This window comes from Python bivittatus, unplaced genomic scaffold (assembly GCF_059951505.1).
Source record: "Python bivittatus isolate LINGU-HERP-01145 unplaced genomic scaffold, Pbiv_v1 ctg000330_np1212, whole genome shotgun sequence".
In the NCBI taxonomy this organism is placed as follows: Eukaryota; Metazoa; Chordata; class Lepidosauria; order Squamata; family Pythonidae; genus Python; species Python bivittatus.
Window position 1 is genome coordinate 62,080,372 of NW_028277058.1, and position 19,156 is coordinate 62,099,527.

The following is a 19,156-nucleotide window of genomic DNA, read 5'->3' on the forward strand; positions in this document are numbered from 1 at the left end:
ACTTTAAGATGGGTGGACTTCAACTCCCAGAATTCCCCAGCCAGCCAGAATTCTGGGAGTTGAAGTCAACACATCTGAAAAGTCCCCAAGTTTGAAAAACACAGATTTAGTGTATCCTGCCTTTCTCCACTAGCTCAAGGTGGCATACCAGTGGATCTCCCTTCATTTTATCCCCGGAACAGCAGCCCTGTGAGCACCCAGGGAGCATCTATGGGCGATGCTACGTCTTCTGGGTCCAACATCTTCACCACCCACTGACTTGCTGGCCTGGAGGTTCAGGGTTCTTGAATGAAGCCTCCTGAACTCTGCTGTCAATTCTCCAGCCTGCCCACATCAGTAAGAAAAGGGGCCAGCGCCACCCAGAGCAGGGTGCACAACGTATTCAACCCAAAACAGCACAGTCATGGCACAACCTCAGCAGAAAAATCTTAGGGACCGTTTTATGAATTACAGATTTGCAGCAGTTCCTTTCAGAAGAAAACAAGAGTTTGTTCTCATGGGCTGACGTCTTTTCGTCTCCTGGCATTGTCTGATCCTCCTTGGCTCAGAGCAGGAAGCTCCGTGAATGCCAGAGCAGTGCTCTATTTCTCTAAATGCACCATCAATCAGTTTTAATTTTTAAACAGACCCGTTCCCTCCTGTCCATTTCCCCTCATTCAGCCCACACGGAAGGTAAAGTGGCCCGTTCTTTAAAGCTATTGGGATACTGCTGTTTGTGATGGAAGGAAGGGCAGGTTCAGTAGCCTGAGAATGGGAGGGAATTCAGGATTCCCAGCATGGAAGCACAGGAAGAAGAGGAGTGGGAAGCCTGCAGAAACTCAGCATTTATTGGATCCTGCACAAATCAAGCCAGGGTCCACCAAGCTGCTCACGAGGAGCTGGGCTGAAATGCCAACTTGCATAATGCCTGCTTGAGCTTCCAGCAAGAGGAAGATCCTCTATGATGCACACTTGCACCAAGGTCTCTCTGGACACCCCTGTCCTTGCTGTCCAACACCAGCCACTGGGCCTGCCTTCCTCAGTCCCAGAGGGGGTTGGAGAATTGGTGTATTCATCCTGCAAGAGAACATGTGTGCTTCCTGCTGGCAGGAGCTAATCTTCAAGAGCAATTTAGGACAATCAGCAAGTCACCTGACACGGGAGGAACGGAGTGTGTAGCCAGGAGTATTCACCACTCCAAGAGGAGCATAGGTGATTTTGTAATGGTGAAGGGAGATGGCAAAGTGGGCGTCAGCCAATGGAATTTTCAGGTGCCCACCTGGAAGGGCTGATCCATTCTTGGCCCCTCCAGGTTAATCTTCCCAGGCAGCCACCACAGACGTATCTCAAAAGAGGAGGGGATAATCGCAGGAGCTGGCAAACTTGAATTTCACTAGATCATTCCGCAGATCTACTTTCCCCTCTATTTCTTCCACTAATGCAGGATTTCTCAACCTTGGTACTTTAAGATGTGTGGACTTCAACTCCCAGAATTCCCCAGCCAGCCATGCTGGCTGGGGAATTCTGGGAGTTGAAGTCCACACGTCTTAAAGTTGCCAAGGTTGAGAAACTCTGCACTAATGGCTAGATTTGCAGCCGTGCTGCAATTCTAAGGGAGGGCAGGCAAAAGAGTGAATGTAGGGGATTGCTGAGAATCACAGCTGTCATTTTTAATTATGCAGTGACCCTTGTCACCGAGCGCTGAATATTTGATTTGGGCTCCTCTGAGAGGAATAATAAAAATTTTCTGTAATAAAACTAGAATTAGGTGGAGCAACATTTTAAAGAAGAGAAGGAGGCCAAAAAGAGAGAGACAGAGAGAGAAAGAAAACCTGTTCACTCAATTTGCATGATTCAGAAATTGTTTCCTGGAGCATAATTTGGCCTAGAAATCAACTTTTAGGCTATGTTTACCCAAAACTATTAATGAGGTCAGGTAAAGATGCAGCAGATACATTCACACAATCTACACCTAATAGTATTAACCCTGGTTAGGCTGTGGTTAGTTTTTTTTTAGTATATGGTGAGAATCTACTCTATTTGGCTCGGTGAATATTCAATGTTTTGGGCAAACTCAGAAAAATGGGTTCATTCAGGAGCCAGGTTAAGTGTAGAAGATACTCAACCCGCTAATAACCATCTTCTTCATTTCTAGAGTCCGTTTTAATGTTAGAATTAAACACAGGAACATGTAATGCACATCAGGAACATGTATCCTGAACACCCCTAGCTAATCAAGGCTTGGGAAGAGAAGAACTATAAAAATAAAGTCCTAACACCTTACTAAATCTCATTTTCAGGAGATGCTGTGCAGAGAGTTCACAGAAGAACTACTAAATAGGCCTGTGCAGTGCTTTGAAGTAATTTGGAAAAGGTGTCTGGAGGGCAGAAGAACACACATGTAACCCTAGCCTGCAATTCTTTAAAGCAGCAGGATTGGACAGCTGCCCTCCAAACTCTCAACGTATCCTCGGAAAAGATGGGGCTGCTTTAAAGAGCTGGAGACAGGGGCTTGTCCATCGCCCCGTGAGCTCTGGAGCACCATTTTTGGAACTGAACCTGGAGCGCTGTGCAGCCTTGTGGCTGAAGGCGTCTTTTCTTTTATTCACTGCTCTCTCCAAGACGAGGGAGTGGAACTTTGAAGTCTGACTTCACTAAGCAGAGATAACATGAAAAATAAATACGGCTATTTTCTTATAGAATTATAGATTAGAGAAGACGGGCAAAGCTTTTAGCTAAAAAGTAACGGTGATTCAGAGAATGCATAAATAAGAGCCCCATTTCTCAGTATCAAATCTAGGACAGAATGAATTGGCTGCTTAATTCCACTGCCTGCTAAGACCCTTCCCCCATTTCAGCCAGCCAATGTGAGCAATGGCATGATTTCCTCCGTAATCTTCTGGGTGGACCACGCTCCACAGGACTAAAGGCTCGCTGATTGGCTATGCCAGAAGGCTGACATACTTATAGCCAGGCAGATTTTTCCTCCGAAGTCAGGGGAAAGGCCTGGAAATAAGAGGCAGGTTGCTGGCTTGTCCTGAAATTAAAAGCCCCAATTGACTGATTACGTGCCGTCAAGCTGACGTCGACTTTTAGCAACCACTCAGATAGATTTTCTCCAGGATGAAAAGTCCAAATGCAACACTGTAAAGAGTCTGATAGAAATGCAGCTAGACTGTTTCTCCAGAAAGACAGTATTGAGAAAGGATGGCTGACCCAGTCTCTCTCCAAAAAGTAAAAGAGATAGGCCAATTATCGGTATACAGTAAGTGATGGTGAGGAACCATTTCCAACTCAACTCTGTCAAGGACGAGTGGCTGTATGTGTTTGGGCCACCCAGATCTGGGGATATTCCATCTTTAACCTTGGATGGGGTGTTACTTCCCCATTCAAGGGTGGTGTGCAATTTGGTGGTCTTTCTGGACCCCAGGTTCTCCTTGATGAGCAGATGGTGGCTGTGGCCAAGAAGACCTCTGCAAAGCTTCTTCTGATACACCAGTTGTACCCTTCAGACAGTGACTCACACCCCGGTCACCTCATGGCTTGACTACAACACGCTCTACATGGTGCTTGAAGACCACTCAGAAGCTTCAACTGGTCCAGAATGTAGCGGTGCAGACAGTGATGGGCATGCCTTAGTATGCCCATGTGACATCCCTGCTCCATAAGTGCACTGATTGCCACTTTGCTTCCAAATGTGATTCAAGGTGCTGGGCCTTGCTACTTGAGGGACCACCTATCTGCCCTAGTATCTTCCTGGCCAACTCAATCCAACAGGATTGGCATGCTCCAGGTTCTTTCGATTAAACAAAGCCATTTGTCAGGATCCTGGAAGTGCGTCTCCTCTGTCATAGCACCTGCCCTCAGGTCCACCCCCCAGATCCGGATGACCCTCATCCTGCTTGTGTTTCAAAGAGCCTTGAAGACCTGGCACTTCGTCCAGGCCTTTGGTGAGGGTGACTGAAGCCCTTTTCTGGGTAGTGTGGGGTTGTTTTTCATTGTACCCAGTTTTTGGCCACCTTTTGTTCCTTGTTTTACTATTGCATTGTTTTACTGTTTTTGGTCTTTTTATTTGAGAACTGCCCAGGGTTGCTGGGAGTCAGGGAGTGTAAAAATAAATACTGTAAACAAATAAATGAATTTTTAAAAAATTGTGTAAGAATGCTGAAACACCTCAGTGCTTCCAAGAACTGAGCAAGAACCAGAGATCTTTAATGCCCAGAGAGGTTAGAGCAATTCATTCCAAGAATGGGAGAATTGAAAGAAGTTAAAATGGAAAAAAAAAAGTAACTCAGTCATTTCTTGTCTTAATGCTAAAGTTGGGCATTTGACTGGACAGATATTGGCCAATCATAATCAAATAATGGTCCTCTTTTAATTGATCAAGTAAGGAGATACAGTTTTCTGGACCTCCATTCAGGGGATGTCAGATGCAACAGACAAAATCTGACTTTGGACAGATCAAGTCTTTGGAAGCTGGGGGTATATAATACCATATTAAATAAATAAATGTCAGTTGTTGCAGAACCAAGCTAGGCAACTGATGTCATTTCCATCTCTAGGGCCCATTTATGTCATTTGCATAATTAGTAATGATGTATTTGCATCACTTTACATCGTTCAGGTAAGGCTTTTCTCTGTCTTTCCCTTCCTCTCAACCTGGTCGTACTTCAATTATTTGTTTTGGGATTTGATCCTTTTTCAGGTCCTCTGTATGACCAAACCCATCCAACATGCTTCTTCCTCACACGTCTACCATTTCTGTCTAACAAAGTGGGCAGAAGCATGCTCTTTCAGCCAGCTGTTTTGGGTTCGTTCAACAAAAGTCATTCCTTGCAACACGCAACATGGTACCTACGACTTGCATGACTTAAAATTTCTCCATTTCCCCATCTTCAGTTAACACTTTGCCAAGATATACAAATGCACACACTTGCTCTAGGTTTTGACCGCACATCTGTCGTCAAAGCTCACATCTACTTTCAGTCCAATTGCCAGCAGCGGTTTCCTAACCCTATGAAAACTGAGAGAGCAGGGTTTCCCAACGTGGCAACTTTAAGATGTGTGGACTTCAGCTCCCAGAATGCCCCAGCCAGCATGCATGCTGGGTGGGGAATTCTGGGAGTTGAAGTCCACACAGCTTAAAGTTGCCATGGTTGGGAATCACTGCTATAGAAGGAAGCCATTACAGAATTTCTAGCCCCTCGACTTGGAGCTATTTCTGCCTTTCCAAAACTGAGCGGGCTTGAACAGGATCCATAACTGGCAGTAGAAGGAGGGAAGGGACCAAGTGTCCTGATCTAAGAGAAATGACTGGGAACAGCCTTTTTTGGACATGAGGCGGCCTAGCAGAACTTCACACTCAGCTGGCCAGTGCAACAAAGCCCATCTGGGAATCCAAAAGCCAGGACCTAGAGCATCAGGATCAGCCTACCGTTTGCATCTGGTACCCCGGTGAGCGCACCCACAGCTGCTGCCGTTTCGCCAGACAAGACGATCTGCCCTCCACCTTGGAGAGTGGCTTCTGCAAGCGTAGCTACGGCGTGAGCGGCTGCCTCGCTGCAAGACAAAGAGAGGAACCGATGACCAGAGAGAAGGGGGCGCAGCCGAACCAGTATTTGCACAGACCAGCTCCTGCAGGGGCATAAGCCGTTCAGTGGAGGCCTCAGCAGGCAGGTTTCCAGCATCTGCTTTTTGAGCCTGGAGTTGCCTATCCACTGAACATCTGCTAACATCAGTCTTTGTAAAAGGTTGTTTTTATTTAATAATTTTTGGGACTTCTACAATAAGAAGTGGGGTTCAAGCGATTCTCCTGTCCAATCCTTAGATGGAGAATTTTTGTTTACGTATAAAATCATATAACAGTGAAAAAAGACCAATAGTTTTTATTCTATTGATTAACATTTTTAAACTGCCCCATAGTTGAAGCACTCTGGGAGATTTACAATAAAACACACTGCAGGTAGTCCTCGCTTAATGACCGTTCATTTAATGATGGTTTGAAGTTACAGCAGCCTCGGAAAAAGTGCTTTATGACCTGTACTTGCACTTATGACAGTCACAAACTGTCACATGACCCCCATGGTCACATGATTGTGATTTGCGACCTTTTTCTACAATGGTCATTAAGTGGATCACTGTGGTTGTTAAGTGAATTCCGGCAAAAAACATACATGGGGAAGCTGGATTTGCTTAACGACCATGTGATTTACTTAACAACCATCGTAAAAATGGTTGTAAAATCAGGTCAGTCATGTGGTGATTCACTTCATGACTGCCCTGCTTAATGACCAATTTTCCAGTCCCTATTTTGGTTGTTAAGTGAGGACTACCTGTAAAAAATACCATTTGAATAAAAGCACATGCAGTAAAATCGAATGAAATGTAAAATGAAAACACTAAACCAACTAGGTAGGATTAGCCAGTCATTCAAAATGTAAAACAATGGAATTAAAATACAGTGAAAAGCCAATTAAAAGTGCATAGGGTGAAAAGTGGATAGGGTGAAAACAGTAGCTGTGGAGTTCATAATAACAAGGAGTGAGAAAGTTCTCAGTTCTGGTAAAAGAGACCCCTAAATGAACAAGTCCATGTTGGAAATCTTGGTCAACAGAAGCCTCATAATACAGAACTAATGAATATGAAAGTCTGAAGAATCTGCAAAACCCTACAAGTAAGGTCACATTCACACACAATGAAGTACAGAAACTCTGGATGCCCTTTATTAGTTTTTGTTATAATCCAGCAGAGCAGTAAGCTGGATAATGGAAAAGACGGGGGCCCTAACTCTATATTAGGTGTTTCTGTAAAAGTGGAAAGGAAATGGTGGTGCAGAGCATTATTTCGCAAAGTGTTCCTGTCCATCATGGGGAGAAGAACCATCCTTCTCCTTGAAAGCAGGGAAGAAAGACAACTGGGAGGCTGGGGAGTCCTTCCATTTCTATAATGCACAGGAAGAGGAAATAAAGAAGGTGCAAGAAGACAATACTCCAAGTAGTTACAGCCTAACATTTTTGTACTGGTAGATAATGGGTGGTTCCAGTCAGCGGTCATGGAGGAACCACAACTGAGCCCTTGGGTCGGTGTCTCTCAACCTTGACAGCTTGAAGAGGTGTGGACTTCAACTCCCAGAATTCCCCAGACAGCATGCTGTCTGGGGAACTCTGGGAGTTGAAGTTCATACCTCTTCAAGTTGCCAAGGTTGAGAAACATTGCCTTGGATACTCCAGCATGGAGTGCCACAGGGCTTGGTTCTTTCTCCTACGCTGTTTAATATCTACATAAAGCCACTGGGAGAAGTCATCTGCTAACTTGAGATGAGGTGTCGCCAAGTGTAAGGTGGCCACTCACTACCACCTAAGGCTGAGCTGGAAGTGCTGTCGACATCCTGAACTGTTGTCTGAAGGCTGACAGGGTCTGCCAGGAGAAAAGTAAGCTCGGACCAAACTCTAGCAAGATGGTTTAAACATCAAGGGAATTCGTTATCATCAGTTTCTGATGGGGTTGGGAGGAGCTGATCCACCTACTTAGGGGTTCTTTTGGAGGATTAGACTGCTGCAGCCCATTCTACATGGGGGGGCCTTTGAAGATGACTTGGAAGCCACAGCTGGTATAAATGCAGTGGCCAGAATGCTAGTGGGAGAAACCCCCCTGCTGCAGAATGACACCTCTCTTGAGGTTGCTAACAATAAGCTTCCAGACCCAAATGCTGCAGACCGCCTAAAAGGCCTCACGTATCACAGCACAAGAATGTTTCAGGGACCCCCCTCACCCAGCAAGAGTCTGCCTCTTGAGTCCACCTTCACGGAAAGGCCTGTTACAGATTCCAGCCCCATGGAAAATTAAGGGGGTCTGGACCAGGAGACAGGCCTTCTCAGTAGCAGCTGCCACGCTATGGGATATGTTCCCCCCGGAGTGTGAGAGACCCCTATTTTTTGTTCAAAGCTGTTGCTTCAATGGCCCTTAAGATAACTGGGGGTGAATGTTGGATTTATGCAGCTATTCCTTTACTATTATGGCATTATTGTGGTTTCTTTTAACTGTCAAGATACTCTGTTTTGGTCTGTTCGTGCACGCTGCCCAGAGTTGGCTAGTTTGGGGCGGGCTGTTAATAAATAAAGACAAATGAAAAAGTAATGTAATCGGGAGGTCGTCTTTAGCAGCTGGGGGCCACCCAAAACAGTCTAAGAAGGCCGGGGTGGAAAGTGGATGGACCCTGAATATTTTCTTTTCCTGTTTAAATCTACGTCTTGGATTACTCGACGGTTCTTGTGTGTTTACTGCCTGAAAATAGAAAGCAAGCGTGCCATTGTTTTTCAGCAAGTGATGACGGAAGGAGTGGCTAAGGCTTCAAAAAAGGGGCTTGCGGGGCAGCAGGTAACCCTGGAGCTTCCTGCTGCCCCCTCTCCAAAAAGTGCACGTCTGAATGAACGGATCAGGGCTGGAAAGAATACAGTGCAACAGCTTTTCTTTTCCAGTGGCCATCACCAACCTGGAGAAAACCGCCTGGTTTTTTCTGTCTCCTCCTTCTTGGCTGTGTGCGGTGCTCCCCCCTCTACCTACAGGTAGCGACATTCTCTCTACTCCCCACCCCCAACAGTCACTCGAGTCAGCTCAGGTGCTGGCAGGCTTGTTAACAAAACCCTCAAGGGATGCCATTAATCTTCTGCTACCAGAGCAAGAGGAGAAAGTGATCCGCACTTCCCAGGCAGCCAGAGAGCTCTTCCTGCAAATGTCAGGTCCGCGCTGCAGCAGCTTCAGAGTTTAACCCAGCAAGATTGCAAATGCTGTGTGGGACGGGCGGCAGGTGGGGCACTCACAGCCATCCAGCAGGTTGGCACTTGTGCAGTGCCCCTGCTGGCCTGGGGGGCCTCTCTCCCTCCCCCCCCCAATCCCAACCACTGCATTTCCTGGGGATGTACCCAAAAGAAGCTTGCTTGCTTGAGAACGGAAATGAACACCCTTGTCGAGTTTCCTGGCTGTTGCCAACTTTGGTGTGTTCACAGGGGCACAGGGCAATGGCCAAGGGGGTCAGCCAGAAGCTAACCCCCACTTTGAAGCTAACTTCCCCAGGGGCTTCTAGCTAGTTCTATCTCCTTTGCTTTTGCCTGAAATATATTTTATTTTATTATTGATTTGATTTGATTTGATTTGTATGGCTGCCCATCTCACCGAAGGGACTCTGGGCGGCTTGCAGCAATTAAAAATGGCATTGAAAAACAGAAAACAAATTGAAACAGACAAACACACGAAACCATCAATAAAAACCATTAAAAGACTCCAAATTCACGTTTGAAATATTTAGATAACACCAGGTTGATAGATTTTATCACATAAGATATAATCATTCCAGACTCGATAAAATTGTGATTCGGCCATCCGTGAATTTAGAATTCTAATTCTGTCCGTGATATTTTTTTTCCAATCATAGCTATAGATCTTTGAATGGCACTTTTCAATGGTTAAACTGTCTAATAGTTTCCATTGTTGACTAATTATAGATCTGGTAGCTAGGAGTTAAAATGTATTAAGTCCTTTATTAATCAGCTTAACATTCTCTCCCTCAAATACATGTCATAACTCCAGTTCAGGAATACATTCTACCTTTTGTTTAATTATAGATCTTACTTCCCAGAAGATTTTCTGGCAGAATGATGCAACGCTTGCATAGGTCCACCACATATGAAGAACTGTACCCTTTGGTAGACATCTCCTCTAACATTTATTGAACAATTGCTCGATATATACATTATTTGTACTGGGGTTTAAATGCCATCTATTTTACTTTCAACTGCAATGGCCTGCGATATACTTTACAAGGTTGCTGCACCCTAAAAAAAAAAAAATCAGCATAGACCAAGTCACATCAAGGGCGGAGGGACTGGTTTTGATGAGACTGAAAGAAGGCGGCCAGTAATTCACACCTCAGTTTATCCCAGGTCCAAGGATCATTTGAAAAAGGCGAACCCATTTCTTTCAAACCCTCTCACATCTAGGGACCCCTGGTTAAGAAGACCCTGCCTATCAGAAAATGCCAGAGAAGAGTTAGAAAGGTCTCTGTAAGGATGTGGGGGGGCTTTATTCTTACATTCTGGACCCTGTTAATGCTGCCAGTATGGAAAGCTTAACCATCTTGATCCTCACCGCTAAGCGGGCTGCAAAAATCAGGTTATTCTGGGGAAATATTCCCATGAAGTCTCTTTGAACAAAATGCACGCTCATTCATCCATGTCAGGGGTGTCTGCAGGGAGGAGGTCAAGAAAGTCAAGATGGTGGCCACAACCATGCCATCAAAGCCCTGTCCCCTTTGCACACACATTGAGGCTTCGATGGCACAGTTGTGACTTCTTCCCTGCAGTTACCCCTGACCCACGCCATCCACTTTTAGGCATCGTAAGAGCACTGAAACCTTATGGGGAGAATAACAGAAATGTTGCCTGGCTTGGTGGCAGCACCTGGGTGATTTCAACCTGGGAAGGGCTTGGGTGGGAGTTCACCAGGGCATCCCAGATCTATGATTCGGCTGGGAAGATAAAAAGAAAGAGGCGATGCCCAACCTTTCCCTTCTGCCACCGAGAAGACTACATGGACGTAGCCAACGAAGTCCCCAGGAGTGGAGCGTGGCTCAAGGGGAACTCAACTTACTTTTAATTGAAATCTAACTGTAAGAACGACACGGAGCAAAACAGAGTTAAGCCAATTCTAAGGGAGCTCTCAATATTGGCATTGTAAACTGCACTGCAGGGGTTCTGAAATCAGACACGATCACTCTATTGTCTAACTTGCACGAGGCGTGCTTTCCGGCATTTCATTTCCACTCGGCGAACACTGGATCTTACAGCCCCAGAACCTGTAATCTACTTTTGAATTTTGAAAAAGAGGGGAAGGAGACAATGAAATGCAGTAGCAGACTAGAAGTCAGAATTCCCAGCTGTTGGAGTAAAAACTTTGATACATCGAATCCAAGTTTTTAGAAAATCTCATTTTCCGAGGTACGTACTTGGTTACCTGAGACATCGTCTTTTTTCCTGAGCATAATAAGCACTTAGGAAAAAAATACGGTGAATATTTCCTGCTATTTCCCTACAACTCAAACGATGCTGGCTTCTTTTCTTCCAAATAATCAGAAGATGTTATTTTGAGCACCCGGGGACCCCTCTCCCTAACAAAAAGCCAGCCGTGCAGGGCTGGCCCCAGATTCGCCACTCAGAGTCCAAATCGGTGCCAAGGAGACCCTCTCAGCCCCCGCCCCATCCACGGGCCCCAGGCGCCCCGGTTCCCCCCGTACCTGTTGAGCGCCATCGTGACCGTTGCGCCTTGCTGCATCTCCTGCGACGCTGCTACTGCTGCTTCGGCTAAGGAGGCCACTGCCTGCGTGGCTTCGGAGGCCTGCGTGGTTTGGATGGTCATCTCTCCCCCCTGTAGCGTCGCCCAGTTCTGCTCCACCTGGCGGGATGGAGAAGAGCAGAGACCCGTTGCAGGACTGGCTGCCTCAAGCAACCGTGCGGGTTGCCTGTTTGGGTTGGCAGCGCTGCTTCCAGGTCTGCTGGGCTGGAAACAAACGCCAAGGCGGGTTCCAAACCACCAGAGCCTGTTTGGGAATAGGCTGGCAAACCACAGGGTGGGTGTCCTTGGCCTGTCCCCCAAGGGTGCCACCTTGGCCCTTATCAAAGTCTTGGATGGGGCCTTCCAGGAGCTGCTGCCAGACTGCAATCTTTAACGTGGCAGAAAGGGGCATGATTAAACATGTGGGGAACCATCATGTTAACAGTGCACACATCATTTAAATTAAACGCCAATGAAAACTGAACTAAACTACGTTCAGTTCTTGCCTTTATTTATCCACCACTTTACTTTGGGCCTGCTTGTTATTTGTCCTAAGATCCTGCCATACGTCATTCAAAGCAGGGACTTCTGCAGGGGAGGGAGGTCCAAAAAATCAAGATGGCAGCCGCAGCTGCATGACTGAAGCCCCACCCCTCAATGCATGCAAAAAAGAGGCAAGGCTTTGGTCACCCGGCCACAGCCACCATCTTGACTTTTTGGACCCTTGTGTGGATCCCCCTGAGTCAAAAGCTTAATGTGGCCTGGGACCCTTGCAAGCACCACTCAGGTTACCCAAACCGGATTGACCTCAGTTACTGGGAGAAATCCTTTAGGTCTTGGGGAATGGAGAATAACTGCAAGAAACTGGATTATATTGTGCTTCCTTAACAATGTCTGGCTGATGCAGCATCAGGATTTGCATGTGGAGAAGACCACATTGCCCCTGTGCTGCAAGCTTGGGACCAGCGGCATTGCGTGTGACACACAGAAAAAGGGTGGGACTTCAATCCCAAGGTTGCAGCCACCATCTTGACTTTTTTGGCTCCCACCAATAGATGCTCCTGCCTGGGATATATGCCCCTAGAAGAGGCAGAAGAACCATCATCCCTGACATGAGGGCTCGAAGTTCAGGCGACTTGCAGGTACAGCTGAGTTCCTTGTGTTTCCAGTCACAAAGCAATTCCCGTAATCAGAAGGCCCTTGGCCCGAGACTGGCCAGAGCTACTAACCCAGGAGTAGCTGGTGCTGCATAAACCAGAGTAATAGCCTGGCTAAGTAGGGGGTTAAAGCACCACAAAGAAGATAAGCAAGGTGGAAGGTGCCCAGGTTTGCTCAGACAATGAAGGCTTGTCTTCCAGAGCGAACCAGAGGGAATTTTCAAGGGCAGGCCCAGTAACAAAAAACACACCATTTCTAGCTGGTCTTTCACATGGAAATGCTGTTCCTTCTGGAAACAAAGCTGTTTTGTGCTGCCCTCTATTGCTCTGAGAATCCTACACCTTTTTGGAGGGGGAGAGTGCTGACCGTCTGATGCTGCCACAAAGGCCTGGAGACCCAACTCAATCTAAGGGGAGAACAAGTTAGAGTGTGTGAGATTCCTCCCCCCCCCCCACTTTACAGGATGTTGTTACTTGATTCCCAAACTGGCTTGTTCAGTTTCTTCACCTCCCAGACCATGCCAAGCACTGTGGAATCCCTGACTTTAGCTCAACTGAAATAAAGAATAAGTACACCTCATGCATTTGGGGAGCGTACAGGTTTCAGCAAATTCTCAAGCATCAGACACCTGGGTTTTGAAAAAATTACCCCAACATTTCACGAGACTGTCGTATCTCACAAACGTTTTGGTATTTCAACTCTAAGATCTCCTGGAAGAAGGCTGAAATCTCACCCAACAATAGTGTCTTCATTCCAAGTCTCATGAGATGATGGTGCTCTTCAAATCTTGGGAGATCTGACACTTTTGCAGCATTTCAGCCATATTAAAAATATTTTTTACTTAAAGTTGGGGCTGCTCAGTGATTCAATATTGTCAGTGCCAAGTTCACTGATGGCATTCAACAATTAGCAATAATATTGAAGGCTGTAAATTCAGTAGTTCAAAAGTATAGTATAAATAATGAAAAGATCCTTAGCTGTACAAAAAAACCCTCATTATGCCAGTAATTCTGCAAATTACTTTTGCCTTTATAGCTCACCAAGCTGTTTTTCATAAACTACAGATTAGTTTTCCCCAGTATGTCCTTCTCCAGATGGGTAGGAGAATCAGGAAAACATTCAAGGAAAGACTTGAGAAGTTAATTACTGCTCAACATCTGCAGCTGGACAAAAACGTATTCCTTGCTAATAACCCGTCCCTACATTTCTTGTCTTCTGAATTGGTTAGCCATGTTGCTCCTGGAAAAAACTGTTTTGAAATATTCACATTATGCTCTGTGTGCAAGATGCCTGAGAAAACAAAACAGGATGACATTCTTAATAGGCATGTCTAATGAAAATTTGGGCACAACGTCCCAGCTCTGGAACCAAACCTGATTTTAAGGCCCACTGCAGGAGAGAGCTGTGGCCAAGGGGAGGTCAGAGAGGGCTCTTTTTCCAAAGCTTTGGAGATGGGTCATCCTCTCTGAACGAAGGGTCAGAGAATAGAAATGACTGATGCTCCTGAACCAATGCCTTACCTCTCCATCAGTGACTGCAGAGTAGTTGACCTGTGCGACCGTAACAGTGGTAGGCAATTCAGAGGCATCTGCCAAGGTGGCCACGGTGGCCCCCGTGCCAACCTGCAACACAGCATCATCACAAAAGAGTCACCAAGGTCCCCTCAAAATGTCTCAGCAAGCCTTGGCCCCCTGCTGCTTCCCCTTTAGGGTAGGATCACAGAGCCAAAAGCAAGATTGATGAGTGGAGGTGAATGTCCTGGGTGGGGTGGGGAGGTGCACACTCAGAGTGTGACACTGCACCAGTGACATCCTGTGCCCCCTGGCCTCATCAGACAAAAGACATCACACACACCAGGACAAGATCAGGCAAATGATGTCATGTACATCGAGACATCACCCGGTCACAAATGATCCAAATTACCTAATTCACCCCAGTGTAGCTTGCAAGGGAGGCGTATCCCCACAGGTAGTCATGCATTTTACCTGCCCTGCTCTAGAGCTGCCAGAGGAATACTGTTTACATTAAAGTTAATATAGCTTAAAGAAATGTATGGAGAAGAGAAGAATAATCTCTAATTAATTTCACATACTCTTCAGCAAAAAGCCAGAGAAAGTCAACTGTTCTTAAGTTGTTGGGTTTCTGTTCATAGAATCCTAGAGTTAAAAGGGGCCTTGTAAGTTTCCTCATTCAATGCATGTCCAGTGCATGAAACTTCAGACCATCCCAATCTTTGTTTGAAGACCTCCAGAGATGGAGACTCCATGACTCCAGGAGGCAGCTATTCCACTGCTTTGTAGCTCTCACAGTCAGGAAATTCCTCCTTATTTTGAGCTTGGATCTCCCTCTCTTCTACCCATTGGTTCTTGTCCTATCCTCGGCCACCATGGAGAATAAATCCATACCCTTTCTCTAGGGCAGCCCTTCAAGGATTGGAAGACTGGTATCATGTTGTCAGGGACATGCTGAGGTTGCCACTGAGAAAAGTGGATCTCCCCTGTGAGAATGTGCCCCACAATGGCCTGTTCAAACCAGTAGGTGGGAAATATCTGGGGTGGCTCAGCAGGACCATGTGAAACTCAGGGCACATATTTCTAAAAGCAACCTGGTGCCCTCAAGATCTGTTGGGATGACAACTCCCCAAATCCTCAGAGAATCTGCCCAATGCAAGAGAAAGTCCCTAGGATGGGAAAGCTGCATTATATTTTTTTAAAAATAATTTTCGCAGAGGGTATATCGGATGGCTCAGATTTATTTGAATCAGTCTTTTAATTTTTCACCAAAACCCCGTTCCAACTATATTTTTTAATTAAATGAAAGAACAGTGGAACATCATCATGCTCTGTTATTAACTTTTTTCTTAATTTTGTCTTCTTTCCAATAATTGTCAAATCAAAACTGAACTGATAGGGATTTCTTTACGTTGCAAAAATAGGTTTATTGTATTATTGTGTTATAACAATGATTGGAGGTGCCTATCTTGAATTAGATTTTTTGCCGAAGGTTTTTTAAATTGCAATGTTGATTTGTTTTCTTTTTTTCTTATTCATATTTGTTGTTGTAAACTGCATAGAGTCCTTTGGGACTGGAATAGGTTATGGGAGGGAGGGAGGGAGGGAGGGGAAGGGGAAGGGGAAGGGGAGAAGGAAGGGAGGGAGGGAGGGAGGGAGGGAAGGAAGGATATTACAGCATATACTCTTTCCTTTTTCCATGAAAGAAGTATCACATACTTTTTACTTCATTATTATAGAATTTTACAATAATGCTTTTTAAAAATTTCCTATCCCACACTGTTTCCATACACAGGTTTTAAGGGAAAAGATCAAACTCCTTGGTATTTCACGAGGTCTGGAGTCTGCCAATTTTTTCAGTTTTAATTGCAGAAGCTCAACCTGAAGCACATGGGCTAATAATGGGTGAGCGGACACAAAACACACTTTGCTCAGCATGGAGAAGGCAAAACTGTCTTCCGCACAAACGTACAGTCTGACTGCAAGGCCTTGGGTGGAATGAATTACGGTGACCCCCACCTGGATGAGAGACACCGTGCCATCAGGGTTGCTGAAGGTCTGGACCATCGTTTGGGATGGAACCAGATGTGCTATACTGTGCGTGGCTGTCACTGACTGTGTCTGTTGATCCTCGAAAGCGTAGAGCAGATCTTCTCGGCCGTGCTGTTTGTAGCAGTTTTTCACAATTGTCCGCAGCGCCTGAGTCCAAGACACCTGAGACCAGATGAGAAGGGGAGAGGAAAACAGATCAGGGGGACAAGGAGAGACTGCCAGAACTAGCTGACTATTGTCATGTCACTTGGACAAGATGTAGACCGTCCAGTAAATTTTACTCGATGCAGATTAAAAATATACTTTCAATATCTTTACTCTACTAAGCACAACAGGTGATGCTTTCACCAGATTTCACACCAAGATGTCTGTGAGCATAAAAATGGGGCTTCATATTGTTTTGCTAAATTGCTTACTCTTGTTAGATTTATACCCCACCTTGTATCCAGGAGCTCAAGGCAGCTTCCCTGACACTTTGTCCCAGTGGCCCAAAGATGGCCCATAGGCTCTCATGGAAGATGGTGGACAAACTGGATCTCCCCAGTCCTAAATCCAATACCTCAGCCACTACATCACCTTGGCACTGAATAGATTAATTAAGTGAGTGATCCTTTCAGACAGAGGTTACATGAAGGACTAAATTCTAAATGTCTTTCCTGTGCTCAATAAACTTTCCATTAATCATGCTGATTCTTACAGTCTAAAGCAGTATTTCTCAACCACGGGAACTTTAAGATGTGTGGACTTCAACTTCCAGAATTCCCCAGCCAGCAATGCTGGCTGGGGAATTCTAGAAGTTGAAGTCCACACATCTTAAAGTTCCCAAGGTTGAGAAACACTGGTCTAAAGATTCATGAAAGCTACCAGATTAAGGAAGGTGGTGTTCACTTGAAATATCTGTTCTGTCCATCAGCCAAAAAGGCCTTGACAACTAAAAATGTGTTCAAAGGAAGATGGAAAGATGTGAATCATACAACTGTCCCGAGGAACACAGTTGAGAAAGAGTGTACGCAAGTAATCATTGAGGCTCCATTCTTTCTTTCAAGATATTGTTACAGCATTTCTCACGCCTTCAGAAACTAACTTTCAGGATTTGAAAGAGCCTATCTGGAAAACGATGAGCTGTGCTTAAGGCCAAGGTGGTGGGAAGCCCTACTGGATCTTCTAACTCTCCAGTATGCAATACAGCATCTGGTTAAAGCATCTTAGTTGAGTCTATGGAGGCAAGCTTGTCACTGTCTACAAAGCAGAAGTTCAAGAATGCAACTACAGGGTAGTAGTATAAGTATTGGCCTAGGAGTAGAAGACCCAAGAAGACCTAAGTTCTAGTCTACTTTTGGCCATGAAAACTCCCTGAGTGACTTTGGGCCAGTTGTTTTCTCTCTACTCCTATCTCACAGGTTGCTGTTGTGGGGCAAAATAGGAGGAGGAAACACTATATAAGCCACCTTGAGCACTTGTACAAATGGCAGGATAGCTTCTGATATTCAGAGGATGGTGATTTACAAGAGGACCAAGCTATTGCCATAATGTCTCAAACACCTGTCTGGACCTGACAGAGAACAGAGCTACGCACACCTGTGGCCTCAACCAGGATGGCAACTTTATTCTTACCTGAACCATGCAATTTAATCAAGCCCCAAAGTCTCTGCACCTCTCCATGTGCCAAACCAAAAAAAAGCCCGCTGCCGACAGAAGGAAGAGGATGCTCAAGACATACCCTCTGCTTCTGCTCCTCTGTCCGGACATCGCTGCGGACGTTGGCCCAGGGAATGTCTTCAGGCCACCAAACGGGCTTGCAGCTCTCCTTCCCCCAGCCCGGCTTCCCACGACCCGTTGAGTATTTCAGCATTTCAGGGATGAATGCCCGCAGCTGGGCCTGTGGCATTAAAAAAAAAAAAAAAATTAAAGGTTTGGGAAGCAAAGCTCTGCATCAGCAGCTTGGCCCATTACAGATCATATCAAGGTGCAAGGAAGTCCTTTTCAGAGGTACTGGAGCAATGCTGTCAGAGAACAAAGGGGGCTTTTCCTACTGCATCTTGAGGTTGGGAGCAAGGGGTGTATCACACGCAGGAACAATCAGCCCAAGCCCTAACCTTGCATCCTTTGTTTCCTGTACCCAAAAACTCAGAGTAGGAGTTATTATAAAGGTGTTTGGAAAGATTTGGAATTTTATTATAATAATGCACAGTTTGATGCTGGAAAATAGGTCATTTTTTTAAAAAAGGAGACAAAAAGAAAAGCAAATTTCACTGCAGATTTGATTTGTATTTACAAACTGTCATCTTGGGTATCATAAGAATTGAACATATAATGCATTTCCATCCATCCATCCATCCATCCATCCATCCATCCATCCATCCATCCATCCATCCATCCATCCATCCATCCAATTTAAAAGCCACTCAACTCCAGATGACTCTGGACAGCTTACATTAAAAAAGTAGGAACATTCAAAAGAAGAGTCAAGTCATAAGTGCCCAAAAGACAGGTACTGAATTACAATAAATTTAATTCATGAAGATACCCTTTTTCTGCCCCTAATGCAGTTATAAGGCTACTTTTGCTTGGCCTGGTTTTAGCTTCCTACTAATCAGGTTCTCCCTTGAGTAGGATCACAGATTCCTAACTGTTGACAAGATGCCCCTTCAATACATAGAAATCCACCTATCAGTCATTAGAAAAACATCTTCTTAGTAAAGGTGGTTTGTCATATTACCTGAACAGGGAAACTGAAATGGAAACAGAATTTGCTTTAGGTAGTTGAGTATGACTTGAAAATAGGGGTTGCAAACACAGAGATCTGAAGAACATTCAGAACTCTAGATCAGGGGGTTTTAAATCTTTTCAGGACACAGAACCAGTTACTTAATCTCTCTCTCTCTCTCTACACACACCACACACACACACACACACCCCTAGGACCCCTGATCGAGAAGCAAAGCTTTAGTGATAGAAAATTTGCTGTGTTTGAGTGAAGGGGCATTTTTGCCCTTAGTGTCTCATGGAACAAGTTCTCATGGAACCTCAGAGTCCCACAGAATACAGTTTGGAAAACCACAAAGGACAGAATCGTGCAAGCTGTGGTGTTCCCTGTGACACGGTATGGAAGCGAAAGTTGGACTTTGAAG

At 45.3% G+C, this 19,156-nt stretch overlaps 1 protein-coding gene across 3 annotated transcripts in view; it reads right to left on the bottom strand.

Moving 5' to 3' along the window:
- NRF1 (nuclear respiratory factor 1) overlaps positions 1–19,156 on the bottom strand; it is a 60,308-nt gene that overhangs the window by 10,196 nt on the left and 30,956 nt on the right. For 2 of the 3 annotated variants that reach the window (XM_088141459.1, XM_088141458.1), the window contains exons 6-11: positions 17,746–17,904; positions 15,993–16,187; positions 13,983–14,084; positions 12,713–12,868; positions 11,267–11,424; positions 5,414–5,538 (exon numbers count right to left, since the gene is read on the bottom strand). In XM_088141459.1, coding sequence (XP_087997585.1) covers positions 5,414–5,538; positions 11,267–11,424; positions 12,713–12,868; positions 13,983–14,084; positions 15,993–16,187; positions 17,746–17,904 — 895 coding nt within the window. The remainder of the gene's footprint in view (positions 1–5,413; positions 5,539–11,266; positions 11,425–12,712; positions 12,869–13,982; positions 14,085–15,992; positions 16,188–17,745; positions 17,905–19,156) is intronic. The other variant, XM_088141460.1, reaches the window with a different exon arrangement.